The following is a 26,528-nucleotide window of genomic DNA, read 5'->3' on the forward strand; positions in this document are numbered from 1 at the left end:
AGGTTGGGGCACCTGGAAGGCGGAGTTACATTACCCCGATGATGTGATAGGATGATTATGATAATGTGGTGCCAGGAGAGGTCTTAAATCTAAACTTAACCTAAATTCCAGACCATGGACAAATTCCTGTGCTCTAACCGGGAATCGAACCCGGGACCTCATGAACTATAGCCAGAAGCTCTGACCACTAGACCATCAGGCTGGCCTCATCTACAGATATGAAATCTGAAAATGTTGGATCTGACTGAAGAAGACCCAGCATAAGTGATCCTGGAACAAATTTTACTGCAAAAAGGTCTAAATCCATCACAAAGTTTTCAATACTTCTACAGCGGTATTCAAATGACTAAATACAAATAACAATAAGACTAAAAACTGGAGAAAGTAATCACAAAAATTTGGAAATATGAAGACAGTGATCACAGCATTCCATTTTTTTTTTTTTTTTGTTTTGAATCCTGAGTTAAATGTTATAATTTGAATGGAGAAGACATACCGGTATTGAAATGATAAATCAGAAAGCAACCCAAACCAGAAAGCAACCTCGCTCCTTTAAGGGATTAGGACTTACAGCAATAACATTTTGGAAATATTCAACATCTTTTTTCTCTCTCTGTATCTTTTACAATAATGAAAATTGGTATGTGTAAAAAACTGTCCTTCTGCTATATGAAAAAATATTTTTACGATTTAAAAAATTATTTACATTTTTTTTTTTTCCCTCAAAATTCAGTTCACTGTGCAGTGATGAAGCGTTTCCCACATAACTCAAAAACTATCTAACATTCTGTGATGAAATTTTTTGTGTGTATTTATGCATGTCATATCTACAATATGATTGCAAGATCACTTCTCTACCTTCGATAGATTGTCTGATAAAAAATAAATTCGTTTAAAAAAATTGTCAAATATCAGTATTTTTTTCTAATACAAAATAAAAAAAAATTATTTATTAAGGAATGTAGTTGAAAGAGCAAGGTATTGTAAATATGAGTTTCAGCATAAAATAAAAGAGAGAGAACATGAAAAGTTAACAAGTTTATGAGTTATGAAGAAAACACTTCATCACTGCATGGTGAACTGCCACCATTTTTAATTTTGAAAAAAATATATATGAATAGTTTTTTTAAATCGTAAAAATATTTTTTGCATATAGCAGAACAGTGTTTTACACATATCAATTTTCATTATAGTACAAAATACAGTAATGAAGGGAGAAAATGGTGAATATTTCCAAAAAATTTACTGCCGTAAGCTGTATCTAACCCCTTAATGTTAAGCTGTGAGGCAACTGGCATTCCACTCTTGCTCCATTAATGATCATAGTCATCATAGTGGTGCACGTAGACCATCTCCCTCACATGGTGCACCAAGAACAATGCTATGGTGCCAATAAGTCACAGTTAGGACCTATTCCTCCTACAAAGGAGAAAAAATTGTTTTCAAAATTAAATTTTATAATACCTCTTTTATGTCTCGTGACCAGAATATTGTACGAAATTGAACTATAAAAATTGGAGATTTTTCCTTTGAAGAGGTGGAAAAATTCAAATATCTTGGAGCAACAGTAACAAATATAAATGACTCTCTGGAGGAAATTAAACTTAGAATAAATACGGGAAATGCCTGTTATTCGGTTGAGAAGCTTTTGTCATCTAGTCTGCTGTCAAAAAATCTGAAAGTTCGAATTTATAAAACAGTTATATTACCGGTTGTTCTGTATGGTTGTGAAACTTGGACTCTCACTTTGAGAGAGGAACAGAGATTAAGGGTGTTTGAGAATAAGGTTCTTAGGAAAATATTTGGGGCTAAGAGGGATGAAGTTACAGGAGAATGGAGAAAGTTACACAACGCAGAGCTGCACGCATTGTATTCTTCACCTGACATAATTAGGAACATAAAATCCAGACGTTTGAGATGGGCAGGGCATGTAGCACATATGGGCGAATCCAGAAATGCATATAGAGTGTTAGTTGGGAGGCCGGCGGGAAAAAGGCCTTTGGGGAGGCCGAGACGTAGATGGGAAGATAATATTAAAATGGATTTGAGGGAGGTAGGATATGATGGTAGAGACTGGATTAATCTTGCTCAGGATAGGGATCAATGGCGGGCTTATGTGAGAGCGGCAATGAACCTGCAGGTTCCTTAAAAGCCAGTAAGTAAGTAATTATACCTCTTTTATCTATCTAAAGGATTTACCGTTTATTTTATTTGGTGGAGCTAGTATTTCAGATTCCTTTGGAGCAAGTAGCTACTTATTTTTAATCATCTTTAGTTATTGTATCCATCACTTCATGCAATGATTGAGTGAATTCTTTGTAGACAAAATGTTAAATTACGTTTGTCTAAGTTCGAAGTAAACATTGAATAGGACTGAGTGGATAAGTGTGTGCATATTCATCTGACCATGATACTGGCTTCCACGATAATTATTTTATGTAGGTTATGGTAGTTACAGTAGCATGCAAATTAATCCGAACACGACATATTTTTATATTTTCTGTCATTGTTAGCCTCACAGCTGCTCATACTGCTTTAATTGACATCTGTAGTACGTATAACTCCATTGTTGAAGGTCTGTCGTTATTATATTTTTTTATAATATGTGACATTTTGCCTGTCGTTTTGTACTTATAAGCATTTCAGTTGTGTTGAAGACTTAATACTGCAATCCTGTGTACATTCTGTCGTCTTTACAAATGGATACAACTCCACGAAAACGGTCTAAAATTATAACATTAGCAGAGCAGTCTTCCATGACACAGAGGCAAATTGCTGCAGAATGTCACATTGGTTTGGCTACTGTTAATTCGGTAATAAAACTATACAGGGAGACTGGATCCATCACACCCCAGGAAAAGGGAAACTGTGGCCGGAAAAGGAAGACTTCACCTGCAGATGATAGTTTAATTGTCAGGAAAAGTAAATTAAATCCTAGACTAACTGCTGTCGACTTAACCCGCGAGTTAATGGCTACCACTGGGACGAATATTCACGTCACAACAGTGCGGCGTAGGCTTTTGGAAGCTGGACGAAGGGCTCATAAGCCTATTAAGAAGCAACTGCTAACCCCTGTTATGTGCAAAAAACGTTTAATGTGGGCAAAATTACATCAACACTGGACGGTGAATGACTGGAAGAATGTACTTTTTTCCGATGAGTCTCATTTTGAGGTCCACGGCCACCGTATTTCTTACCTACGGAAAGGATCCGAAAAAGTAACAGCAGCTCATCTCCAACAAGCACCCAAATACCCTCCTAAAGTAATGTTTTGGGGTTGTTTTACACATGAAGGGCCTGGAGCATTAATACCTATGAAGGGAATGATGAATTCTGACAAATATATTCACTTATTGGAAACCAGAATCTTACCCCAGCTGCAAAAATCATTTCCGGATGGCAGAGGTGTGTTCCAACAAGACCTGGCACCATGCCATACGTCTCAAAAAACTACAGAATTCTTCAGCAAGAAGAATATTCAGGTACTCCCCTGGCCAGGCAACTCACCCGACATCAACCCCATTGAGAACTTGTGGTCAATTTGCAAAAGAAGAATGCAAAAAATGGATTGTTCTACAAAGAAGAAGATGATTTCTGCCCTCATTGGTGTATGGTTTCGCGATGAAGAAATGAAGAATATTTGTGGGAAATTAGTGGAATCCATGCCAAATCGTCTCAGAGCTGTTATTAGGAACAAGGGAGGCCACATAGATTACTGAGGTATGTCTTAGATCCTTTTTTTATCCCGTTTGAGTGTTTTTGCATAAGTAATTACGTTGTTCGGATTAATTTGCACGCTACTGTAGTATCGAACTAAGGGCCTCAGACCACAGTAATGAATGGTGGTTGTGTTGTGTGTAGATTTATGTGGCCACAATTCTGGCGTCTGGCAGAAAGAAGAACATCGAGATGGTCGCAGAGCTTCTGGTGAGGCAAAAGGGTGACTGGGATAAGGGCAGAGTGTCCTACTACCAAAGTGTGCAGCTGGTGCTGCAGGCAGCGATGGAGTACTTCGACTCCGCAGGCAGTGCGGAAGATCCTGCCATGGACCTCGCCAGGTGGGCATAAATCATTTCTTGTAATAGCTGTCACTTTATTTATCTAGAAAAAATAATAGCGTTATGATTAGGTTAATTTTGGGTTGAAAACAAATCGTCTATTGAAATATTCATTTATGTCCAAAGATGGTTTTGGCCATGATTACTAGAGCTCTTCAGCTCCTGCTGTCTTCAGCTGTGTCTTGATAGTCTTTTGTTAAGAGGAAATTATTGTACACATTAGGAAGAACACAAAGCTAAATACTATATTATTTGCAAATGATTGATTTGTAATCAATTCCGAAGACAGTTTACAAAAAGAGGTTTATTCACATTGCATAAAATCACACAAGAATATGGTATGGAAATCTGACCTATCAAAACTAAAGTAATGGCTTATATATTATTTTATATATTATTTTAATGTACCGAAGTACATATGATATTTCCATGCAGATATTCTGCGTCATCATACGATGAAAGAGTAATGGAACGGAGAAAAATTCTCTCCGGCGCCGGGATTTGAACCCGGGTTTTCAGCTCTACGTGCTGACGCTTTATCCACTAAGCCACACCGGATTCCACCCCGGCGTCGGAAGAATCGTCTCAGTTTTAAGTTCCAACTCTTGGGTTCCTAGGTTCATAGATATCTATGACGTAGTGCAGAGGACGGCCACTAGAGGGAACCCAAGAGTTGGAACTTAAAACTGAGACGATTCTTCCGACGCCGGGGTGCAATCCGGTGTGGCTTAGTGGATAAAACGTCAGCACATAGAGCTGAAAACCCGGGTTCAAATCCCGGCGCCGGAGAGAATTTTTCTCCGTTCCATTACTCTTTCATCGTAAAGTAATGGCATTCAGAGGCACAGATTCAATACGAAACAAAATGTAATCGAAAATATGATTAAAGAACAAGTAAACAGTTTCCCATACTTAGGATGCAGTATGTCCTACGAAGGAGAAACTGACATAAATAAAAAAAAAAAACTTGCAAAAGTTTTACAAATATTAGGATTATTAAACTACTTTAAAACCTCAATTAATACAGAAACATACCAGACTACAATTATATAATACTCTTGCTCTTCAAACTCTCATGTACAGAAGTGAAATTTGGGTTCTTGAACAAAGAGACTTGAGATTACGAGCTGCAGAAATGAGATACAGTACAGGAGACAAATGTTGGATGTACTTTGCTCGACTATTGGAGGAATGAAGATACGAGAGTCATTTCATAAATAATGCAAAGGTTGGTACACCTGTGAAGTGGATGATGCAACGCCAATGAAAATTACTTCAGTTGCAGTGGAATTTTAGGGAAAACCAAAATGGACAAATCCATCAATGTATCAATTCTTAATGTATCCAGCTCTTTGCTGACAACATAAAGTTCACTATAGTCCACTGTAGTCTATTCAGTTGTTGTTTTTCACGAGAAATGAGGGGTATTTTGATCGGTGTTCATTATAGATGCCTGTTGCTAGTAGCCAGAGATGGGGTGTAGTCAATATATACCGCAGGGCTGTGTCTTCTGCAACTGGTACTGATGATTTTAATTTACTTCTTTTGTGGTTTATGGATGGACAGTATAGAAGAATGTGTTCCAGATCTTCATCATGATTATTACATCACAGACAAGTAGGATTATCAGAAATGTGAAATTGGTGTAGGTACAATTGAGTGACAATGTGACCTGTTCTGGCTCTTGTTAAAAATGTTTGAACATGTCTGGGCAAGTTTTTGTACATTTCCAGGTCATTTGGTTTCTTTTGTACAGACTGTAAAATTTTTCCTTTGTCAGAAGAGAGCCAATTGTTGATCCATAGGTTTATAAAATGAGACTTTACTGAAGCAAAAGCACTGGATAGAGATGTCACTTGAAGAGGTCTTGGTTGCAAATATGTTGCCTGTTTTGCAATATTATCGACTTTCTCGTTTCCAGGTATACCACAATGACTAGGTATCCATTGAAATGTTATAAGAAATGAGAAAATTAGAGATATTTTAAATATAGAACAGCTTCAGAAAAATTGAGAAAGAAATAAATTGAAATGCTTTCGGCATATCAAAGGAATGGATGAAGACAGATTGCCTATGAGAATATGAAATTTGAAACAGAAAGGTTAATGACCCAGGTGAAGACCTCGAATGAGATAGAGTGACCAAATTGCAGCAGCTCGTGGTTTCCAGTGGGAGGAGATATTAACTAACAAAGCATGGAATGATAAAGACATAATGCGGGCAGATCTGTCATCGATCACTGCTCTACATCAGGAGGATAATGAAGATTAGAATTTTAAAATTAGGTTTTTATTGTTTGAATAAAAATGTGTAGTCACATAAAATTCCTCAAAAAACCAACGGTATGTTGTTTGCTATTCCAATATAGCAGTGCTTCCCAAACATTTTGAAGGCACAATCCTCTTTTGGACGAGACTTCTGTATGTGACCCCCCTCTACCGAAATGATAGGGTACTTAACTCCATTCGAAAAATACACATCCCTGTAAAATCGAAAACAGCGATAATTTTACTCAAAATTAGTGGATACCATCCGAAGAACGACCAAAATAGAAAAATATAGTGCAAAAATAACGTGAAATATTACATGAAGATCATTTCTCGCAGCCTCCTTTGTTGATATTTTCGAACACTTAACACTTTGAATATTAGTTTGCAAGGCCAAGATGTTAACATAATAACAGCCAGTGGAAAAATGAAAGGATTTGTAAAGAAACTTGATTTCTGGTCAACATCACTTGGCGAAAAGAAATGTGATGCATTCCAGTGCATTAAAGAACTCTTGGGAAATTTAGCTACATGTGATATGAGAATTATTACTGTTTAGTCAACTGTCCTAAGACAGGTCTGAACCTTACAAGTGATACTAATATGGCACCACTTATGAACTAAGTCAGGAGATAATGGGATAGGGTGGTCAGTCCCTTTCTCCCTCCATTGTATTTATTGCATCACCAATTAGCTACATATTACACTAATCAGACTTAAGATGTATACAAACAATTATTGTTCTTCCTCTGACACATATCGTCAAATGAGATGTACTGCCTGATAATAGATGTACGTATCAGCCAGAACCTGAATCAGAGTTAGACGAGAAATACTGAGTTTGCACAATAATTAGAATTATTCTAAACAACAACTTTTTGAATATTTTCTGGAAAACACTAAAAACAATACGACAGTTACAGATGGATGCTAAATCCATTTTTACAGTTCCGTCCAACTATTTGTTGGGGGTGGACTTCATTTCAATAATATGTACTGTTGGAATGTTGAAACTAGGCTTTTTTGCACAGTGTACATCAGTTTGTAGTAAAAAATATGCATGAATACGTCGAGTTTGCAAAAGAAGCTGTTAAATTTTTTATACATTTACAACCTCATATTTATGGAAAATTAGCTTCTCGTCTATGTTTGTCATCGAAACAAAAGTGAGAAATCTCATTGAACTTGAAAGTGATATCACTGTGTGTGTATCAAATACAGAGTCCAGATACTTTGTGAAGAACAGGCATATTTGTCGCGTAAATAAAATTGATTTGTACTTTAGTGTATAACTACTGAAACTTTTTTATTGTCTTGAATGTTGTTTATGTTTCTAAATGCACTGTAAGTATACGTTAATAAGTTGATTATTTTGTTTTATTTTGTAAATCATCTCGCGACCCTCCCCAGCTCTTTACACGACCCCCAGTTTTGTAACCACTGCAGTATAGGATTTGTATTGTTTGAATGTAGTCTGGTTGCTGTGTAGGACGTGTCTGAATCTCATCACAGACGAAAACGAGGAAATCAGAGAACAACTGGACCTAATCACTGCAGTGCAGATGCTCTATGACTTCGGCACCAACCTGCTTCCTTTACAAGGTAAGCTGCACACAGTAACACATTTAGGTTATGTAAGTGCTCATCATTGGGAGATATTAATAAAAGGAAGTTACTCAAGAATCTGAGCATTGTCGCTGTTTGATATTAATAATAGGATCTTGCTCATGTTACTCGCCGAGGTCATGCTCAATCACCTCGGCCGCAGGGCAAGTGCTCATGTTTTGATATTAATAAAGCAGAGGTCATGCTCATTGTTACGAGCAAATGCTTACGATATCCTGAGGTAGCTTATTAGCAGACGCAACATACTCGAGAGACGTTTATAAACATGATGGCAACATTCATGAATGTGATTCCTGGTCGAAAAAGAAAGATTTATAAAAGACGAGGGACTCTGATGTGCATAGTTACTAAGATTTGTACAGATTTGAACGGGAAAATGATGTGTAGTGGCTTACGGAACATTTCTTACCCAAATCGAACGAAACAAGGGGTGGAACACTAAGGAATGCAGAAAAAAAAAGAGAATATTTCTAAGGTGCGTAGGAGACCCTGGTTTTCAGGTTGGTGTAGTAGAAGATATTGGTATTTCACAAGAGACTGTGTCCTTAGAATTCTGGGAAATTATCTGTGCAATTAAGGAAAAAGTAGACAATTGGATACAATTACCAATGCTGCTCTTGAGGCAGCTAAAAATCAATGGTCAAACAAGTGTACATTCCCTAATAAATTTTTAAATTATGGTTTATTTAATGACGCAACTGCAGAGATTGTATCAGCGTCGCCGGTGTGCCGGAATTTTGTCCCGCAGGAGTTCTTTTACGTGCCAGTAAATCTACGGGTACTGACATGAACCTGTCACATTTATGCACACTTAAATGCCATCGACCTGGGCCAGGATCGAACCCGCAACCTCGAGCGCAGAAGGTCAGCACTATACCCACTGCGCTACCGAGGTCGACACATTCCCGATGTTATAGGGGCAGTGGACTGTACCCACGTGTTAATAAAAAAAACTATACATGGGGATATATATAAATAGAAAAGGAGTCCCCAGTATTAACGTGCAGGCTACGTGCAATGGAAATGAGAGATTCACCAGCGTTAACGTCAGGTGGCCTGGTTCCGTGCATGATTCCCGTATATGGAGAAATTCTTTAAAAAGGTTTTTCTTGTTTCCAGTCCTTTTTAGGTCTGTTTTCGATTTCAATCGGCTTCTCATATTATTAATATTTTTCATAATCTGGTTTTCTATCATTTCCATGCCAAATTCCTGCTTTATTACTTCCCTGATGGATTCGACAGCTAGGGGAAGTCCATGTAATTTGGACCGGCGTGTAATTTGAATTGATTTGGATTTTGGTATTTGCAAGTTTGGTCAACTCCTGTCTCAGGTAGGATAGCAAGACCGTTGAGAGTAACTTTCTGCCTGCAAGTTATTTTGCTGTTACATTCAAAGGTGAGGAGTGAGAAGAAAATAAGTTTATTAATCACAATCCTTAAAACCTTACACTCTGTCGAGATTGAGTGCTGTGTAGTTACTATTTAGATGTTTTGCTTGTTCAAGTATTGCAAAAATATAAAGATAACTTATACCATAGCTGCATTCGTCTATTTACAATATTTTTGTAATATTTGTTTATAAATGGAATATTTGCACGGTGTGTAATTTGAACCGACCACGAGTGTGTAATTTGGACCATTGAAGCAATATTTTAATTTTTGCGCTAGTGGATGGTTTTACCTGTGATTCTGAGGACGATATTGAATAAAAGCTTTTAATATTTGACAGAGAGATAAATATTATATAAAGACATATACAATAACTCCATAATTCTGCTTTATATTCACAAACTTAGATACAGTAAGTTTCTTATATTGAAATAGTCTCTAATAAACACGAATGTAAAAAAACTTTCGCCCATTTTTAATTTGTTCTGGAAGTCTGGCTGTGGGCCTCGCAGTGCAATAGTTGTAAAAAGCGAGCCCATGAAAACTGTGCCGAAATTCGGGATGAACTATATTATTATTATTATTATTATTATTATTATTATTAAAATATTTTAATATGATTTATTTAACGACCCCCGTACTGCAGAGGTTATACCAGCATCGACGGTGTGCCGGAATTTTATCCCGCAGGAGTTCTTTTACATGTCAGTAAATCTACTGACATAAGCCTGTCACATTTATGCACAGTTAAATGCCACCGACCTGGGCCGGGATCGAACCCGCAATCTCGAGCACAGAAGCCCAGCACTGTACCGACTACGTTACCGAAGCCGACTATAATAATAATAATAATAATAATAATAATAATAATAATAATAATTATTATTATTATTATTATTATTATTATTATTATGCCACATGTGCAAAGGTACGTACAATGTATCATAATATTCCATTTTATTGTTTAGAATTACTTAAGTAAATTAAATTTCATTACAGCAGTTTATATATACCAGTCCAAATTACACGATTTCCCGGTCCAAATTACATGGAAACACATTTTATTATAAACATTATTTTTAAACAATTTATGACAATTATACCGGTATTAAGGCAGCCGGGTAGCTCAGTTGTAGAGCAGCTGGCTACGGACTGGAAGGTCCTGGGTTCGATCCCAGGTGGTGACAGTATTTTTTCTCATTGCCAAACTTTCAGAACGGCCCCGAGGTTCACTCAGCCTCCTATAAAATTGAGTACCGGGTCTTTCCCGGGGGTAAAAGGCGGTCAGAGCGTGGTGCCGACCACACCACCTTATTCTAGTGTCGAGGTCATGGAAAGCATGGGGCTCTACCTCCATGCCCCCCAAGTGCCTTCATGGCATGTTACGGGGATACCTTTACCTATACCAGTATTAATGTTTAGTTTCACTAAAGCATTCACTGCACTATACTAAATTTTGTTTATAAAATTTATAGAGATTTCATTGAAGTGGATGAAGTAATAAACGATTTAAGTCAAGTGATCTAAATTGCATGGACTTTTCCTACATGTTTTTTGCCCTTGCTGTCAGGGAGTTGTGATTTCTGAAGCACTTTTTTATGGACTTCAATAATTTGTACAAAATGTTTTTGTGCTTTCCTCCATTGTGGAACGTAAACTAAAATTTTAAGCCACTCCTCAGACCGAACACGTTCTGTTTGTTAAGATAGCCTATCTACTATTGGCAACCCTCTGATATGAAATAGAGTCGGAAGTGCGGAAGGATGTACGTAAGAAAAAACAAAAGTTGAACGAATACAGAGCAAATGCTCATGTCGCTGATCTTTTGCTCCGCCATTTGAAGATGTTTTTATTAATACAAACTAGCGACGCTGTGCTCGTGCTCATCAGGTCTTACTCACTAGGAGTTTCTCAGTTTTATTAATATGTCCCATTGTCTTCCAGCTCGGTATTCTGCCATCTTCTGGATCTTCCTGATGTCCTCTTCCCTGCAGATGGCTAGGTGATCAGTATACTGCAAGGTTTCATGGGGTTGCATGTTTTTATTGGTGTGGCATATTAAAATAATGGTATATTATGCAACGAGCCTATAATGGTAGTAATGTTTATGAAACGAATGTAAGGGTTGTATACTGCTTTCTTTTGCGAAGTTAATCAATCCAGCAGGATACGATTAGACGGTAACTGAAGATTGGAAATTACCTCAGTTATAGAGTCTGATGCATGTGTTGCAGTGAGGCTGTGTTCAGAACGCCTGCGTCTAGTGGAGTTATGTATCCAAAAGAAGACGATGACATATCGCAGCACCCAGCGGCTGCTGCAGCTTGCACACAAGCTGCATGTGTGTGGCAGCGATGCTCGGCAGAGGGAAGGGCACGTGTTGGTGCTCATTGCTGAAGCTGCACTTAAGGTTCAGTCATTTGTTCACCCGTTTATTTTTGGGCTTTCTTACATGCTTATATTTATTTATTCAATCATATAATATAATATGTGTTTGAGTGGTAATTAAATTTAATTTTGTGACTATCTACTTTGTACATTTTAAGTATTTATTTTATTTTATTTTTATTGTATTTTTATTTGATTTTATTTATTTATTTTATTTTTTATTTATTTTTATTTATTATTTATATTTATTTACTCATTTATTTATTTATTCATTTATTCATTCACTGATTCACTCACTTATTTACTTATTTATTTACTAGCCGCATCTGTGCGCTCCGCTGCACCCGTTAGAAATAAATATAAAGTAATTACATAATTAAAATAGGACGTTTGGTCCAGGGAACATTCGTGTTTGTTAGAAGGATAAATCGTTTAATATGTTACTTAATTTAAATTGTATTTAAATAATTAAAATGCGATAATTTTGGTCCAGAAAGCACTCATTTGGTGCAATGACAATTCCTTTAATTGTTATTACATGCAACCATAGTTTAATGAAGATTGACATCATTTAGATTTAATGTGTATATTTTATTTTACTTGTTATAGGTTTCCATTGAATTATGGTAATAACTTAATTTTAACCCTTGTTTTCTACGTATTCAGTAAATGACGCTTGGCCCACTATGGTACTGAACCCTTCAAATAACTTAAATTATATTATATAATATTACATATTATATTATATTATATTATATTATATTATATTATATTATATTATATTATATTATATTATATTATATCAGAAGTTACTGTAATAACATTATAGCATTATGTCCATCTAGAGAAACTACACTTTCCAATGGTGAAATAATAATTAATTATACAAATCGGTTAATTTAGCTTCCGATATTACTTCATACAAACACAGAAACATTCTCTGTAGGCTATCTTTCATAGCTTTCGATTGTTGCTGTCCAAGGCCCCTTATAGACGGAGTCATTTGTTTTTTAATTCATTACACGGCCTTAGATGGCAGTTATTTTAATTTTAAAACTCATTTATCTCATTAAATATCAGTCCTATCAAAATTTTTAAGGAATAAAACTTATCGAAAATTATTTTTAAAGAAACTTTTGTTATGTAACATTTTTCACAAAAATCAATAATAAGGGAGATATTTCGATTTATATTGAGACCCCCTTATAACCCCCCTTTTTAAATAATGTATTTTGAATGCCATATAGCCTAAAATCTAAGTTACAACGAACTTAATTTAAATTCCAATTTTCATCGAAATCCGTTCAGCCATTATCGCGTGAAAAGGTAACAAACATACAGACAGACAGATAGACAGACAGACAGACATACAAACAAAAATGTCAAAAAAGCGATTTTCGGTTTCAGGGTGGTTAATTATATATGTTAGGACCAATTATTTTTGGAAAATCGAAAATTACCAGAAAAATTTCGGCTACAGATTTATTATTAGTATAGATTATCTATCAATTAATAATAATAAAATGTAAAGTGCCCAATGGGCAAAAGTCCATATGACTCTAGTCTAGGAGGTTGTTGAGATGTACACTGAGTGTCACACTGTACACTACACTGACTCTAGTTTGTACAAAATTCAATCAGCGATACTGATCTCTTGTTACAATACAAGGCATGGTAAGTGTCACACTGTTCACTACACAGAACACATATACATTCGCGGCAGGCCTGGTGGAAAGACTTCCTGGTGCAGATGCGATGGTGGAAACCATGGATCGCAAAACGCGTCACTACGTGCCTCAGTTCATATTCTGCTTGCATCCATTCCTTATTTACCTTGGTGTCAGTATTGTAGAAGCTTCACTTATGGAGTCCCTCTTCATTCAGAGCTCTCGTAGCAGTTCCTCACATGCTGGTGTAGATGGCAGTAGCATTCGCAGTCTCAGGTCTTCAACCAAGAAAGTTTCCCTGGCTAAGACATATGCATATCTTGATAGAAAGAATTTTGAAACTCCTAGCACTCATTATCTATCAATTTATTGATATATTTATTTATTCATTTATTATTTACTAGCCATACCTGTGCACTTCGCTGCACTTGTTGGATATTAAAATAAAGTAATTACATAATTAAAGTAGGACATTTGGTCTTGGGGACATCCGTGTTTGATAGAAGATAAATTGTTTAATATGTTACTTAATTGAAATTGTATTTATATAATTAAAATAATTTTATATGACAATTGCAATTTCCTGTAACTTTAATTTTTTGCTTTATTATCATACAAAAAATTACCTATCTTCGGAACTGTTAATGCTATGTGCTTGATATTTGGAACATACATACTTCAGCTACTAAGAAACTTTTCTCTGGAATAGAAATTTGTTATTTTGTTGCATTTGAAAAATGTCCCTCCATATTTCTATAAAAGAGCTCTAAAATTCGTTCTTAAAATGTAACAGTTCATTTTAAAATTTTGAAAGACATTATCAAAATTATGCTCCGATATTTTAAAGAATATGCTTTTAGGAGTAAAAGTCAAAGAGATTTTGAATTTATCTTCAAAACTCGATGAGCTATATCCATTGCAGTGAATTATTGTATTTAGGCTTTTTTTTTTATCAAATTTTGAGCCCCATTTTTTTTTCAAACTAATTTCGAATTTTAAGTTATTGCAGCAATGGTATTTCTACGTACGGAAAATGAGAAATGTGCATGATTTGAATTTATTTTCAAAACTGGCTGAGCTATATCCATTATTGTATTTAGGCCTTTTTTTTATCAAGTTTTGAGCCCCAATTTTTTTTTTCAAACTAATCTCGAATTTTAAGTTGTGCAGCAATGATATTTCTACGTACAGAAAATGAGAATTGTGCATCAGTTATGAAATAATGTCAAATTATACCATCCTCTCTCTTTAAATGATGGTGATATAGATGGAGTTGCTTGTTCACTACAAAATTCACCTCTGATGACCATCATTGTCATCCGTCATAGGAGTTGGTGAATACACATGCTCCACATCAAAACTGATTTCTTCACACTGCTGGGTAGACCGTTCTTTGAGTCCACCGCTGTGAAGTAATTGTTAGCAATCCTGACTGAAACGAGCAGGCCTGGGACAAGTTACCGGTTGAGGTTTTTTCCGGGATTTTACCTCAACCCATTAAGAGCAAATGCTGGGAAACTTTCGGCACTGGACCCTGAATTCATTTTGCCAGCATTACCACCTTTATCTCCTTTTAGTGCTGGACCCTGGACTCATTTCGCTGCCATTGTCACCTTCATTATCACTCACATGCTAAATAACTGTTGACACAGCGTCGTAAAATAACCAATTAAAAAAACATCCTTGGAGGTTGTAGTAGTTGATTGTCCATCATTTTAAATTTTGAAATGTTTGTCATACTGAATATTTTGTGTGTGCAGGCTCAGGACTACCAGTTCTGTGCTGAGGTGTGCCAGCAGCTGGTGCAGAAGAGCCACGCATTGGGGTGGCAGGTAGTGCAGGCATTGGGGCAGAGCTCCGAGTTCGACAATCTGCAGTTGCGCTGTGATCTCTTAGCCTTTGCCCTGCTGTACTGCCCAGACGACGTTGTCGAGGTGCTCGTCAATACCAGGTGAGGTGTGCAACAATATCACCACAGAGGACAGTTATTCTCCGCGGCAAATCTCCTGCATATAAGGAGAATCAATCGGAGATCACTACGGCATTGTAATATAGATAGCTTGTGTGAAAGAGAGACAGCGATACCGGAGCCAGAGGGAGGGAGAAATTAGTTTCCCTCTGCGTTAAATATTTATCACGTTGTAGCTACTAAGATAGTCAATCAATCACGCTGTAATTTTGATGACTGATAGGTGGATATCCGAAGAAAGCATAGAAAAAAAAATTGAAATCAAAATCTTTTTTTGAAAAGAGAGAGAAAAAATAATAACTTCGAAGTGATCTGAATAATTTCAAGGAAAAATTGTTCCGGGGCTCGGTATCGATCCCGGGACCCTTTGCTTAGCGCGCGAACGCTCTACCGACTGAGCTACCCCAGGAACCATACACGACACCGTCACAATTTTTCCTTTGTATCCACACAACTCAAATGAGCTGACAAGACGCTAGAACTCAACTATGAGTACACACAAATACTGTGTGACTTAAATTGTGGCTTTCTGTTAACGTACCTCCAGTAACTAATGTTTTATATAAATATGGCTTTCAGGTAATAGCTCCCTGTAAAGCAGGTTTGAATAATTTCAAGGAACAATTTTTCCTTGAAATTATTCAAACCTGCTTTACAGGGAGCTATTACCTGAAAGCCAGATTTGCATTCGAAATGAACAATTTTTCCATGAAATTATTCAAACCTGCTTTACAGGGAGCTATTACCTGAAAGCCAGATTTGCATTCGAAATGAACAATTTTTCCTTGAAATTATTCAAACCTGCTTTACAGGGAGCTATTACCTGAAAGCCAGATTTGCATTCGAAATGAACAATTTTTCCATGAAATTATTCAAACCTGCTTTACAGGGAGCTATTACCTGAAAGCCAGATTTGCATTCGAAATGAACAATTTTTCCTTGAAATTATTCAAACCTGCTTTACAGGGAGCTATTACCTGAAAGCCAGATTTGCATTCGAAATGAACAATTTTTCCTTGAAATTATTCAAACCTGCTTTACAGGGAGCTATTACCTGAAAGCCAGATTTGCATTCGAAATGAACAATTTTTCCTTGAAATTATTCAAACCTGCTTTACAGGGAGCTATTACCTGAAAGCCAGATTTGCATTCGAAATGAACAATTTTTCCTTGAAATTATTCAAACCTGCTTTACAGGGAGCTATTACCTGAAAGCCAGATTTGCATTCGAAATGAACAATTTTTCCTTGAAATTATTCAAACCTGCTTTACAGGGAGCTATTACCTGAAAGCCAGATTTGCATTCGAAATGAACAATTTTTCCTTGAAATTATTCAAACCTGCTTTACAGGGAGCTATTACCTGAAAGCCAGATTTGCATTCGAAATGAACAATTTTTCCTTGAAATTATTCAAACCTGCTTTACAGGGAGCTATTACCTGAAAGCCAGATTTGCATTCGAAATGAACAATTTTTCCTTGAAATTATTCAAACCTGCTTTACAGGGAGCTATTACCTGAAAGCCAGATTTGCATTCGAAATGAACAATTTTTCCTTGAAATTATTCAAACCTGCTTTACAGGGAGCTATTACCTGAAAGCCAGATTTGCATTCGAAATGAACAATTTTACCTTGAAATTATTCAAACCTGCTTTACAGGGAGCTATTACCTGAAAGCCAGATTTGCATTCGAAATGAACAATTTTTCCTTGAAATTATTCAAACCTGCTTTACAGGGAGCTATTACCTGAAAGCCAGATTTGCATTCGAAATGAACAATTTTTCCTTGAAATTATTCAAACCTGCTTTACAGGGAGCTATTACCTGAAAGCCAGATTTGCATTCGAAATGAACAATTTTTCCTTGAAATTATTCAAACCTGCTTTACAGGGAGCTATTACCTGAAAGCCAGATTTGCATTCGAAATGAACAATTTTTCCTTGAAATTATTCAAACCTGCTTTACAGGGAGCTATTACCTGAAAGCCAGATTTGCATTCGAAATGAACAATTTTTCCTTGAAATTATTCAAACTTGCTTTACAGGGAGCTATTACCTGAAAGCCAGATTTGCATTCGAAGTGATCTGTTCGAAATAGACATTTACACCTTCAAAAGTTGGTAAGTGGCAAACTTTTTTCTTTTTCACGTTAGAAGGAGGGATCGAAGTGAGAAATATTGAAAAAGAATGGAAACTACTTTTAAGTTATTGCTACTCAATATCTTTACTGGTTTCCGTGTTATGGTGAATTAAACGACTGTTTTCACTTTGTCTAAAGACTCAAGACCCAGCCTTTTGTCTGTTAAAAGAGGAAGAATGCTGGAATATTAAAAGAAAACTCGTAAACTCTAAATATCAATTGTACGTGGTCTGTGTAAAAAATAACCTTTCGTTCCTTTTTTATCACTACCACTTGCTTTACTGAACGACAAGGTGTAACAGAAATATTCCTTCACATGAACGAGAAATGACCTGCATTTTTGCAAATATAAATACAGAGGAAGAATGATAACAGTGAGTTAGCTTGACTGTGTGTGTTTGTTTTCTGTTTTCTTATATTTACGTGTCTTGAGTGATGCAGGCATTCTACACAATAGCGCTGTTCTTCCAAAATGTGTTAAGTTCGAACACTGTGCTGTAACCCATATCCTTGTAATAATTGTACAGAGGGAACACAGTTTGACGTAAAATTACGGTTTTTTCGAACATACTTAGAAATGCATTCTCTTTATATCTGGCAAGCTACTGAAGTTCATAATTAAATAAATGCCCGACTGCCAACATCCCCTTAGATAGCGATATTCCTTCATTAGACAACGCTGCACTCCTGTGATTCATGGGAGCTGTGAAGCTGCTGAAGGTCATAAGCAGGAGGTTTGCTGCGGAGAATAGTTAATTTATTATACAGTATGTCTGCAGATGTTGACAAACACGTTTTAAATTTTATTTTCTTGTTATATTAAGTTGCTTTGTTGTTGTTGTTTTCTAATGCCAGGCGTTTGACAATAAAGTCATTTGACCTCTTGCACTCCAATATTTTTCAAAGATATTATCATGGCCAGCCACTGAAGCACAGATTTTGAGGTGTTCCGAATCCATTTCTTGGTTTGAGTTGCACAATGGACAGTTAGGGGACTGATATATTCCAATTCTATGCAGGTGTTTGGCCAAACAATCATGGCCTGTTGCCAATCTGAATGCAGCTACAGACGATTTTCGTGGTAAATCGGGAATTAACTGTGGATTATGATGCAGATAGTTCCATTTTTTCCCTTGAGATTGTGTTATCAAATTTTGTTTGTTGAAGTCTAAGTATGTAGATTTAATAAATCTTTTCACAGAGTAATACGTAGATTTAGTAACAGGTCTGTAAGTAGCAGTGCTGCCCTTCTTTGCTAAAGCATCCACATTCTCGTTTCCCAGGATTCCACAATGGGATGGTATCCATTGGAATACAATTCTTTTATTGAGTGATATTAATTGAGAGAGCATTTTAGTTATTTCTGCTGTTTGAGATGAAGGTGTGTGTTAGAGACTATTGATAGAATAGATGCTTTGGAGTCTGACAATATAACTGCATTCTTAAATTTATTGATGTGGCATAGAAGTTTCCTGAGACTTTCACTTATTGCAATGATTTCTCCATCAAAACTTGTTGTTCCATGTCCAAGAGATCTATAAAGTGAGAAGAGACAGCACGTAACACCTGCACCGGCACCTTGTTCTCTGGAGATCAAGGATCCGTCGGTGTATAAATGAAGCCAGTTTTGTGGAGGGTACCTAATATTAATTGTCTCTAAAGACAATTGTTTCAGTATTTCAGTGTTTACTTCTGATTTCAGTATTTATTCTGTTAAATTTAGATTATATTCTATATTTAATAGAGTTAAAGGGTTTGGTTTAATTTGTAGGTTTTCTTTTAAATTCGGGATATTGATTTTCTGTTTTAATTCTTGAACAATGGATATGACACTTTTTTGAGTTTTCAATCTACAGAGAGGACTGTATGAATGCCAATTGTTTCCTGGTAATCTGATAAATTTTTCATATTGAATCAATCAGTCTTCGGAATATGTATGATAAGTACTTTCTTGTGTTAAATATTAACGTACCTTGTTAACATGTTTCGACCTATTTTCGGTCATCTTCGGAACAGGTCGTTGTTGGTCTTGGCACCTCTTGTTTCCTGTGTAGGTGCGTTCGTAGTGTAGAGTCAAAGAGTGTATGTGTTTTGAAATTGAGTTGTGTTTTCATGTGTCTGTATATTTCATATTTAGTGTGTTTAGTTTCTGGCTTTTTGGTTGGATGTGCAGTATTTCCATGTCTGTGTTGATGTCTCTGTAGGTGTGGTTGGCATTTGTGATGTGTTCTGCATATGTGGAGGCATTTTGTAATTTTGTTATGGCTGTGATGTGTTCTTTGTAACATGTTTGAAATGATCTGCCTGTCTGTCCTATGTAGAAGTTGTTGCAGGTGTTACATTTGAGTTTGTATACGCCTGTGTGGTTGTATTTGTTTGTTTGTGTTGTTTGTGTGTTGAGATGTTTTTGTAGAATGTTATTTGTTCTGTATGCGATGCTGTAGTTTAATTTCTTGAATGAGGTTGCAATTTTGTGTGTGTTTTTGTTTTCGTATGTTAGTGTGATGTATTTTTTGTGTTCTTGTGTTTGTGTTGTATTCTTCTGTTTTTTGTGGTCTTGTTTTGTCTTACGTATTATGTTGTCTATTATGTTAGGGTTGTATCCGTTTTCTTGTGCTATTTTTATTTTCTTGTTATATTAAGTTGCTTTGTTAATTTCATTCAAATATCGAACATTTGACAATGAAATCATTAGCTCTTCTTGATCACTGTTGGCATAATTGTGAACCCATGTACACCTCGTGTATGTAAATCGGAAAATATTGTTACATATGAAAGACTGTGGACTGATGAGAATTCTGATTTGGCGTGTTGCCTTCACACTGACATACAGAGTACTGTTAAGTAACATGTTATGGATTTGATCGTGATGTTGCAGAAGCATGCTACAGGCGCAGCTGTTGCATGACCAGATCAACCGCCAAGTGAAGCAGGAGATGGTGACAGCAAGTGAGGAAGAGGAGTTCTGCGATGCCCTCACGTCAGTGAGTGAAAATTACAACTCAGAACTTAACACTCAGCTTTCAGTCTGCTTTCCTTAAAAAATAAAAAAATAATATTTGCAATATTTAATTAATTAAATCGAAGATCACTCAGCCTCCTATAAAATTGAGTACCGGGTCTTTCCTGGGAGTAAAAGGCGGTCAGAGCGTGGTGCCGACCACACCACCTCATTCTAGTGCCGAGGTCATGGAAAGCATGGGACTCTACCTCCATGACCCCCAAGTGCCTTCATGGCATGTTACGGGATACCTTTACCTTTTATTAATAATACAGAGTGAATCTGAACTCAACTGACAAACTGTGTTAGTAAACTAAATGCCGAAAACCTTTTGTTTCTTGGAACCAGGGTGCGAAAGTGTCCAGGGAAGAATACAATAATGAAATTACTTCCTGTAGAACATACACACTTGCACTGCACCTTAGTTCAATCCACTACCCAAACAGTACAGCACATTTTCAGGCTGATGTACGTAGATACCTTGACAATGCTCTTCGTGATGGATGGATTGGACATGGTGGTCCAGTATCCTGGCCTGCAAGGTCACCCGATCTAGACCCATTACACTTTTTTGTGTGAAGTCGCATGAAGACCGAAGTTCATCATACTCTAGTTGCTTGAGCTGATTGTGGCATGGGTCATTGTTGCATCCCATAAGTTAAGAGAAATTTCTGATATGTTTGCCATGGTCAGCTGGACGGACAGTCGGTAATTATGAGGTGCAGAGCCTGTATCGAATCAGGAGAATCACACTTTGAAGAAAAATGTGCAGTAATTTGTTTTTGTTAGAGTTCGCCAAGTTAACGCTGTGGTAGTGTGTCTGCCTCCAGACTAACTGACCCGGGTTCGATTTCAAGTGGGGTGAGAGATTTTCGTGTAAAAATTTCTACCTCGGGACAAGGAGAGGTGGCAGTGCACAACTTCTAATCACTAGATTGTGCACCAATATGCTTGGGTTAAATCCCAAATTCTCCGCGGTGCATATGAAGAGAAGACATATGTCACTGTTGATAGTGATTCATCCGTCAGATAGGGATGTTAAGCCTGGCGGGCCCCCTTGGTGCTATTTGACAGGAGTAGGCTACGTGCCAGTACCGGGTTTCCCCTTCTCCGTTTCTCATCATCATCCTCCTCACCATTCCCTACACGAACACTTACACATATACTTACCGTAGTACACGACAATCTCTCCACAGATACACATCATGCACAGCATGGCCCACCGAAGTGGTGTGCAACTTGAAAATGAGTCAGAGTCCTGTCATCTATCCGCAATATGCGGAACTCAGATCACGTAAATGAAGTGGGTAGGCATTGTATACACACACATGCATTGTTTTTGTTAGATGATTGTGCAGTTACATCTATGTGTTAATTTTTTGCTTTTGTATGTACAATTCTACAGGCTTAATTTGATTTTTTGTTAACTAATTTTGGTTTGTTAAAATAATTATGATTATGTTACAAGTGAAGTTAAACTTAAGGTGATAAAGCATTAATTAAAAATAATAATTAACATCCTGTATCTTGTGAACATTCGGTGAATGCAATGTGGAAAGGTTTGAAGATGTGCTTGTTTAAGTATAACGACATTGCAATCTAAGATTTGAATTTTAAAGGAAAGTTTGCATCATTAATTTCTATTTAGAATTAGACCCATTGTTAAACCAAACAGAAAGTTTAAGACAATATTGTGCCTCCTGTAAAGAGGGTGTAAGGTAAAAAAACTCTCCATTTTGTACTAGATTTAATACGTGTTTGTGTTTGTTGACAGATACTCAATTTTGTACTAGATTTGGCACGTGTTTGTGTTTGTTTGCAGCCTGTGTCACCTGCCAAGGAGTTTCCAGGGCCATTGCATCTGGTTGAGGAGTTGACAGAGACAACGAAGACAATCACACTCGGACTTGTGCAAAACATAGGAAACAAGAACTTCTGGAAAAACACTTTCAGGTATAGAGCAGAGGCCAGAACAGGTCATATTGTTACAGTTACATCAACACCGAGATAGCTCTGTGGTGTAATATTGATTGGTTTTATTTATCATGTAACTTTTATATTGCTTGGGAATTATTTTTATGTTTATTAAAATTTTTATTTAAATTTTTATTTAAAATTTTAAATTAGGTAATAAATCGGGAAAAACAAGAAAAATGTAAATATATGCATTTAAATGTGCAAAATAGAAATACACCGTGTTCCGCTTATAAGTATAACAAAAGAAATAGCTATAACTTCTGAATTAATACAAGTATATAGTTGAAACCAACTGCTACAAAGAATGAAAACTGGGAATTTTTGTTACCTTATGTTCCATAAACCTCAACATGGCTTCCATTGGTGGCACGGGAAATATCCAACCGGTATTCAACCTCGACCCAAGTGTTATGAAGCATCTGTGGTGTAACATTGTTGACAGCAGCATAAATTCTTTCTTGTAAGTCTGCCAAATCACGTACTGGCGTCCTGTAGACCTGGTCCTTAACAAACCCCCACAGGAAAAAATCAGGTGGTGTTAGATCTGGTGATCTGGCAGGCCATGTGATGTACGGTGATCCTCTTCCGATCCATCTTGCAGGGAATTGTTCGTCTAAGAATGTGCGAACCATGTTGGCAAAGTGTGGTGGAGCCCCATCTTGCACATTTCTAACTCGAGTCTGTTTCTCAGATGAGGCAACCTTCCACGTCAGTGGAAAAGTAAACCGACACAATTGTCGCATCTGGGGGTCGGAAAATCCAAGTGTCGTAATTGAACACCAACGGGATTCCCCTAAATGGAATGTTTGGTGTGGGATCATGCGTGACAGAATCATTGGTCCCTATTTCTTTGCTGAAAAGACAGTCACTGCAAACACGTACCTGGATATGTTGCAACTGTATGCTGTGCCACAACTCCCAGATGGAGCAATTTTCCAGCAAGATGGGGCTCCACCACACTTTGCCAACATGGTTCGCACATTCTTAGACGAACAATTCCCTGCAAGATGGATCGGAAGAGGATCACCGTACATCACATGGCCTGCCAGATCACCAGATCTAACACCACCTGATTTTTTCCTGTGGGGGTTTGTTAAGGACCAGGTCTACAGGACGCCAGTACGTGATTTGGCAGACTTACAAGAAAGAATTTATGCTGCTGTCAACAATGTTACACCACAGATGCTTCATAACACTTGGGTCGAGGTTGAATACCGGTTGGATATTTCCCGTGCCACCAATGGAAGCCATGTTGAGGTTTATGGAACATAAGGTAACAAAAATTCCCAGTTTTCATTCTTTGTAGCAGTTGGTTTCAACTATATACTTGTATTAATTCAGAAGTTATAGCTATTTCTTTTGTTATACTTATAAGCGGAACACGGTGTATATATGCATTTAAAAGAGAAAACCCTCGAAATATGAATTTATGAAAAAAAAAAACAGTTCGTTTCACTCGAACATAAAAACCATGATCAGGAAAGATCCACTTTTACTTTTTCAATATGCCAAATTAGTAAAAACATGCAATTCCATGAGGTTCCACAGTCTAATGATGATGATGACCAAAGTGACCGTAATCTTAGGCTACTGTAAAATCAATGATATCTCTACTTTCGGTGTTTGTAACCGTAGAGTCCACACCTGTGGAGTAACGGTCAGTACATCTGGCCGCGAAACCAGTTGGCCCAGGTTCGAATCCCGGTCGGGGCAAGTTACCTGGTTGAGGTTTTTTCCGGGGGTTTCCCCTCAACCCAATACGAGCAAATGCTGGATAACTTTCGGTGCTGGACCCCGGACTCATTTCACCGGCATTATCACCTTTGTTTGTTATTTGTTTTTTTGTTTTTGTTTTTTTTATTTGTCTTTTTTTTTCTTCTCTTTTCCATTTTTAATTTTGTAATTACACTTTTATCTGTTTTACCTCTTTTTTCGTGTTATATGCAATTCTATGTTTTTTTATCTGTACTGTCTATTGTAATTGGGGCTTTGCCCTGTTATGGACATAAATAGATAAATAGATTTAACTTCATTTTCATTCAGACGGCAAATAACCTAGATGTTGATACAGCTTCGTAAATTAACCCAATAAAATAAAAAGTAACCGTAGAGAATCATGTTATTTGTGGATGTGTTGCAGTTGGATGCAGCGAAATAGGCCTATCACTACGTCTTCAGAACGGGACACCTCTGGCAACCTACAAGGCTTCCCAGCATTCTACCTGTCACTCGTGGGTGAATGCCACGTGAGCAGCCTGAACACGCAGTATGATCGATTCTCACCACCTAACGTCACAGACCCTGTGCTGCAGCTCTGCCAGGGTCTCCTGCGCACCATCCTCCTAGAGGGCACTGCTGCTGAGGGACACTTCACCAGCTGCACCAATGGTATGTGTTACAGCAATGCATTTCAGTAACAAAGACAGTTAAAACTATAGAAAATGTAATAATTATGAAGAAATCACTGTCCAGATTTCAATGGAATTTTTGTCCTGATGTTCCTTAAGGACTCACGGTTTGTCTGTTTCTCCCTAAATTTCTGACGGCCTTTGAGATACAGTCGGACCTTCCTTTTACATTTTTCAAGGGACCCAGAAGAAATGGTGTAAATTATTGCAAATGGTTTACACTTACAAAGAACATTAAGGATACAGTGTTCAAAACATAGAATGATTTGTAATGAGTGCTTGGAACTTATAAACACGTAGGATTTTATTAAATTTTTAATTTAGAAAAGGTAAATTGTCATATACATTATTTTAATCACTAGGGAATGGATTTCTAGGTGCTAAAAAGTGAGAGTTAGGACTTAATGAAGTCCAATTTACAACTTTTAGGAGTTTATATAAAATAAACAATTCATTAAGTTTTAATGTTGGTAAATATTTAATTCCAATTTAGGACTTTCAGGAGTTGATATAAAATTAACAATTTATTAAAGTTTTAATTTTAGATCAACCATTTTAAAATCTTCATTGAACATCATCAACCACCGTCTCTATTCATCTTTATAATATTCAATGTGTATTATTTATTTTCAATACATTTTTATCGTTTTGATAGTCACCTCATCTTGTCGCAGAATATTATTTTTTTTAAATTTCATTATGTATTTTTTTAACATTAATTTACATTTTCTTTTTTGTTCATTTGAATTGATTAGGATGCCGATATTTAAAATCCAAGATTTGGACGGCTATCATTTCGATATATATGTTGTTGTTTTCTAATGCCAGGCGTTTGACAATAAAGTCATTTGACCTCTTGCACTCCAATATTTTTCAAAGATATTATCATGGCCAGCCACTGAAGCACAGATTTTGAGGTGTTCCGAATCCATTTCTTGGTTTGAGTTGCACAATGGGCAGTTAGGGGACTGATATATTCCAATTCTATGCAGGTGTTTGGCCAAACAATCATGGCCTGTTGCCAATCTAAATGCAGCTACAGACGATTTTCGTGGTAAATCGGGAATTAACTGTGGATTTTGATGCAGAGAGTTCCATTTTTTCCCTTGAGATTGTGTTATAATTCCAATTTAGGACTTTTAGAAGTTTATATAAAATTAACAATTTATTAAAGTTTTAATTTTAGGAAATATTTAATTCCAATTGAGGATTTTCAGGACTTTGTATAAAGGTAACAATTTATTAAAGTTTTAATTTTAGTAAATATTTAATTCCAATTGAGGATTTTCAGGACTTTGTATAAAGTTAACAATTTATTAAAGTTTTAATTTTAGTAAATATTTAATTCCAATTGAGGATTTTCAGGACTTTGTATAAAGTTAGCAATTTATTAAAGTTTTAATTTTAGTAAATATTTAATTCCAATTGAGGATTTTCAGGACTTTGTATAAAGTTAACAATTTATTAAAGTTTTAATTGTAGTGAATATTTAATTCAAATTTCGGACTTTTAGGAGTTTATATAAAATTAACAAATTATTTATTAAAGTTTTAATTTTAGTGAATATTTAATTTTAGTGGAATTTATGTGCAAAGAACTGGTACTGAACAGAAGACTCCAATTCTATCAGTGAAAGAGA

The 26,528-nt window shown here is 36.4% G+C and overlaps 1 protein-coding gene across 3 annotated transcripts in view; it reads left to right on the forward strand.

Moving 5' to 3' along the window:
- Window positions 1-26,528, forward strand: part of LOC138706719 (NBAS subunit of NRZ tethering complex-like) — a 115,992-nt gene that overhangs the window by 55,224 nt on the left and 34,240 nt on the right. For all 3 annotated transcript variants that reach the window (XM_069836334.1, XM_069836336.1, XM_069836335.1), the window contains exons 22-28: window positions 3,862-4,058; window positions 7,815-7,927; window positions 11,575-11,750; window positions 15,156-15,346; window positions 20,382-20,487; window positions 22,327-22,457; window positions 24,622-24,869. In XM_069836334.1, the coding sequence (XP_069692435.1) occupies window positions 3,862-4,058; window positions 7,815-7,927; window positions 11,575-11,750; window positions 15,156-15,346; window positions 20,382-20,487; window positions 22,327-22,457; window positions 24,622-24,869 (1,162 nt within the window). The remainder of the gene's footprint in view (window positions 1-3,861; window positions 4,059-7,814; window positions 7,928-11,574; window positions 11,751-15,155; window positions 15,347-20,381; window positions 20,488-22,326; window positions 22,458-24,621; window positions 24,870-26,528) is intronic.

Source organism: Periplaneta americana, chromosome 9 (genome assembly GCF_040183065.1).
Source record: "Periplaneta americana isolate PAMFEO1 chromosome 9, P.americana_PAMFEO1_priV1, whole genome shotgun sequence".
Taxonomy (NCBI): Eukaryota; Metazoa; Arthropoda; class Insecta; order Blattodea; family Blattidae; genus Periplaneta; species Periplaneta americana.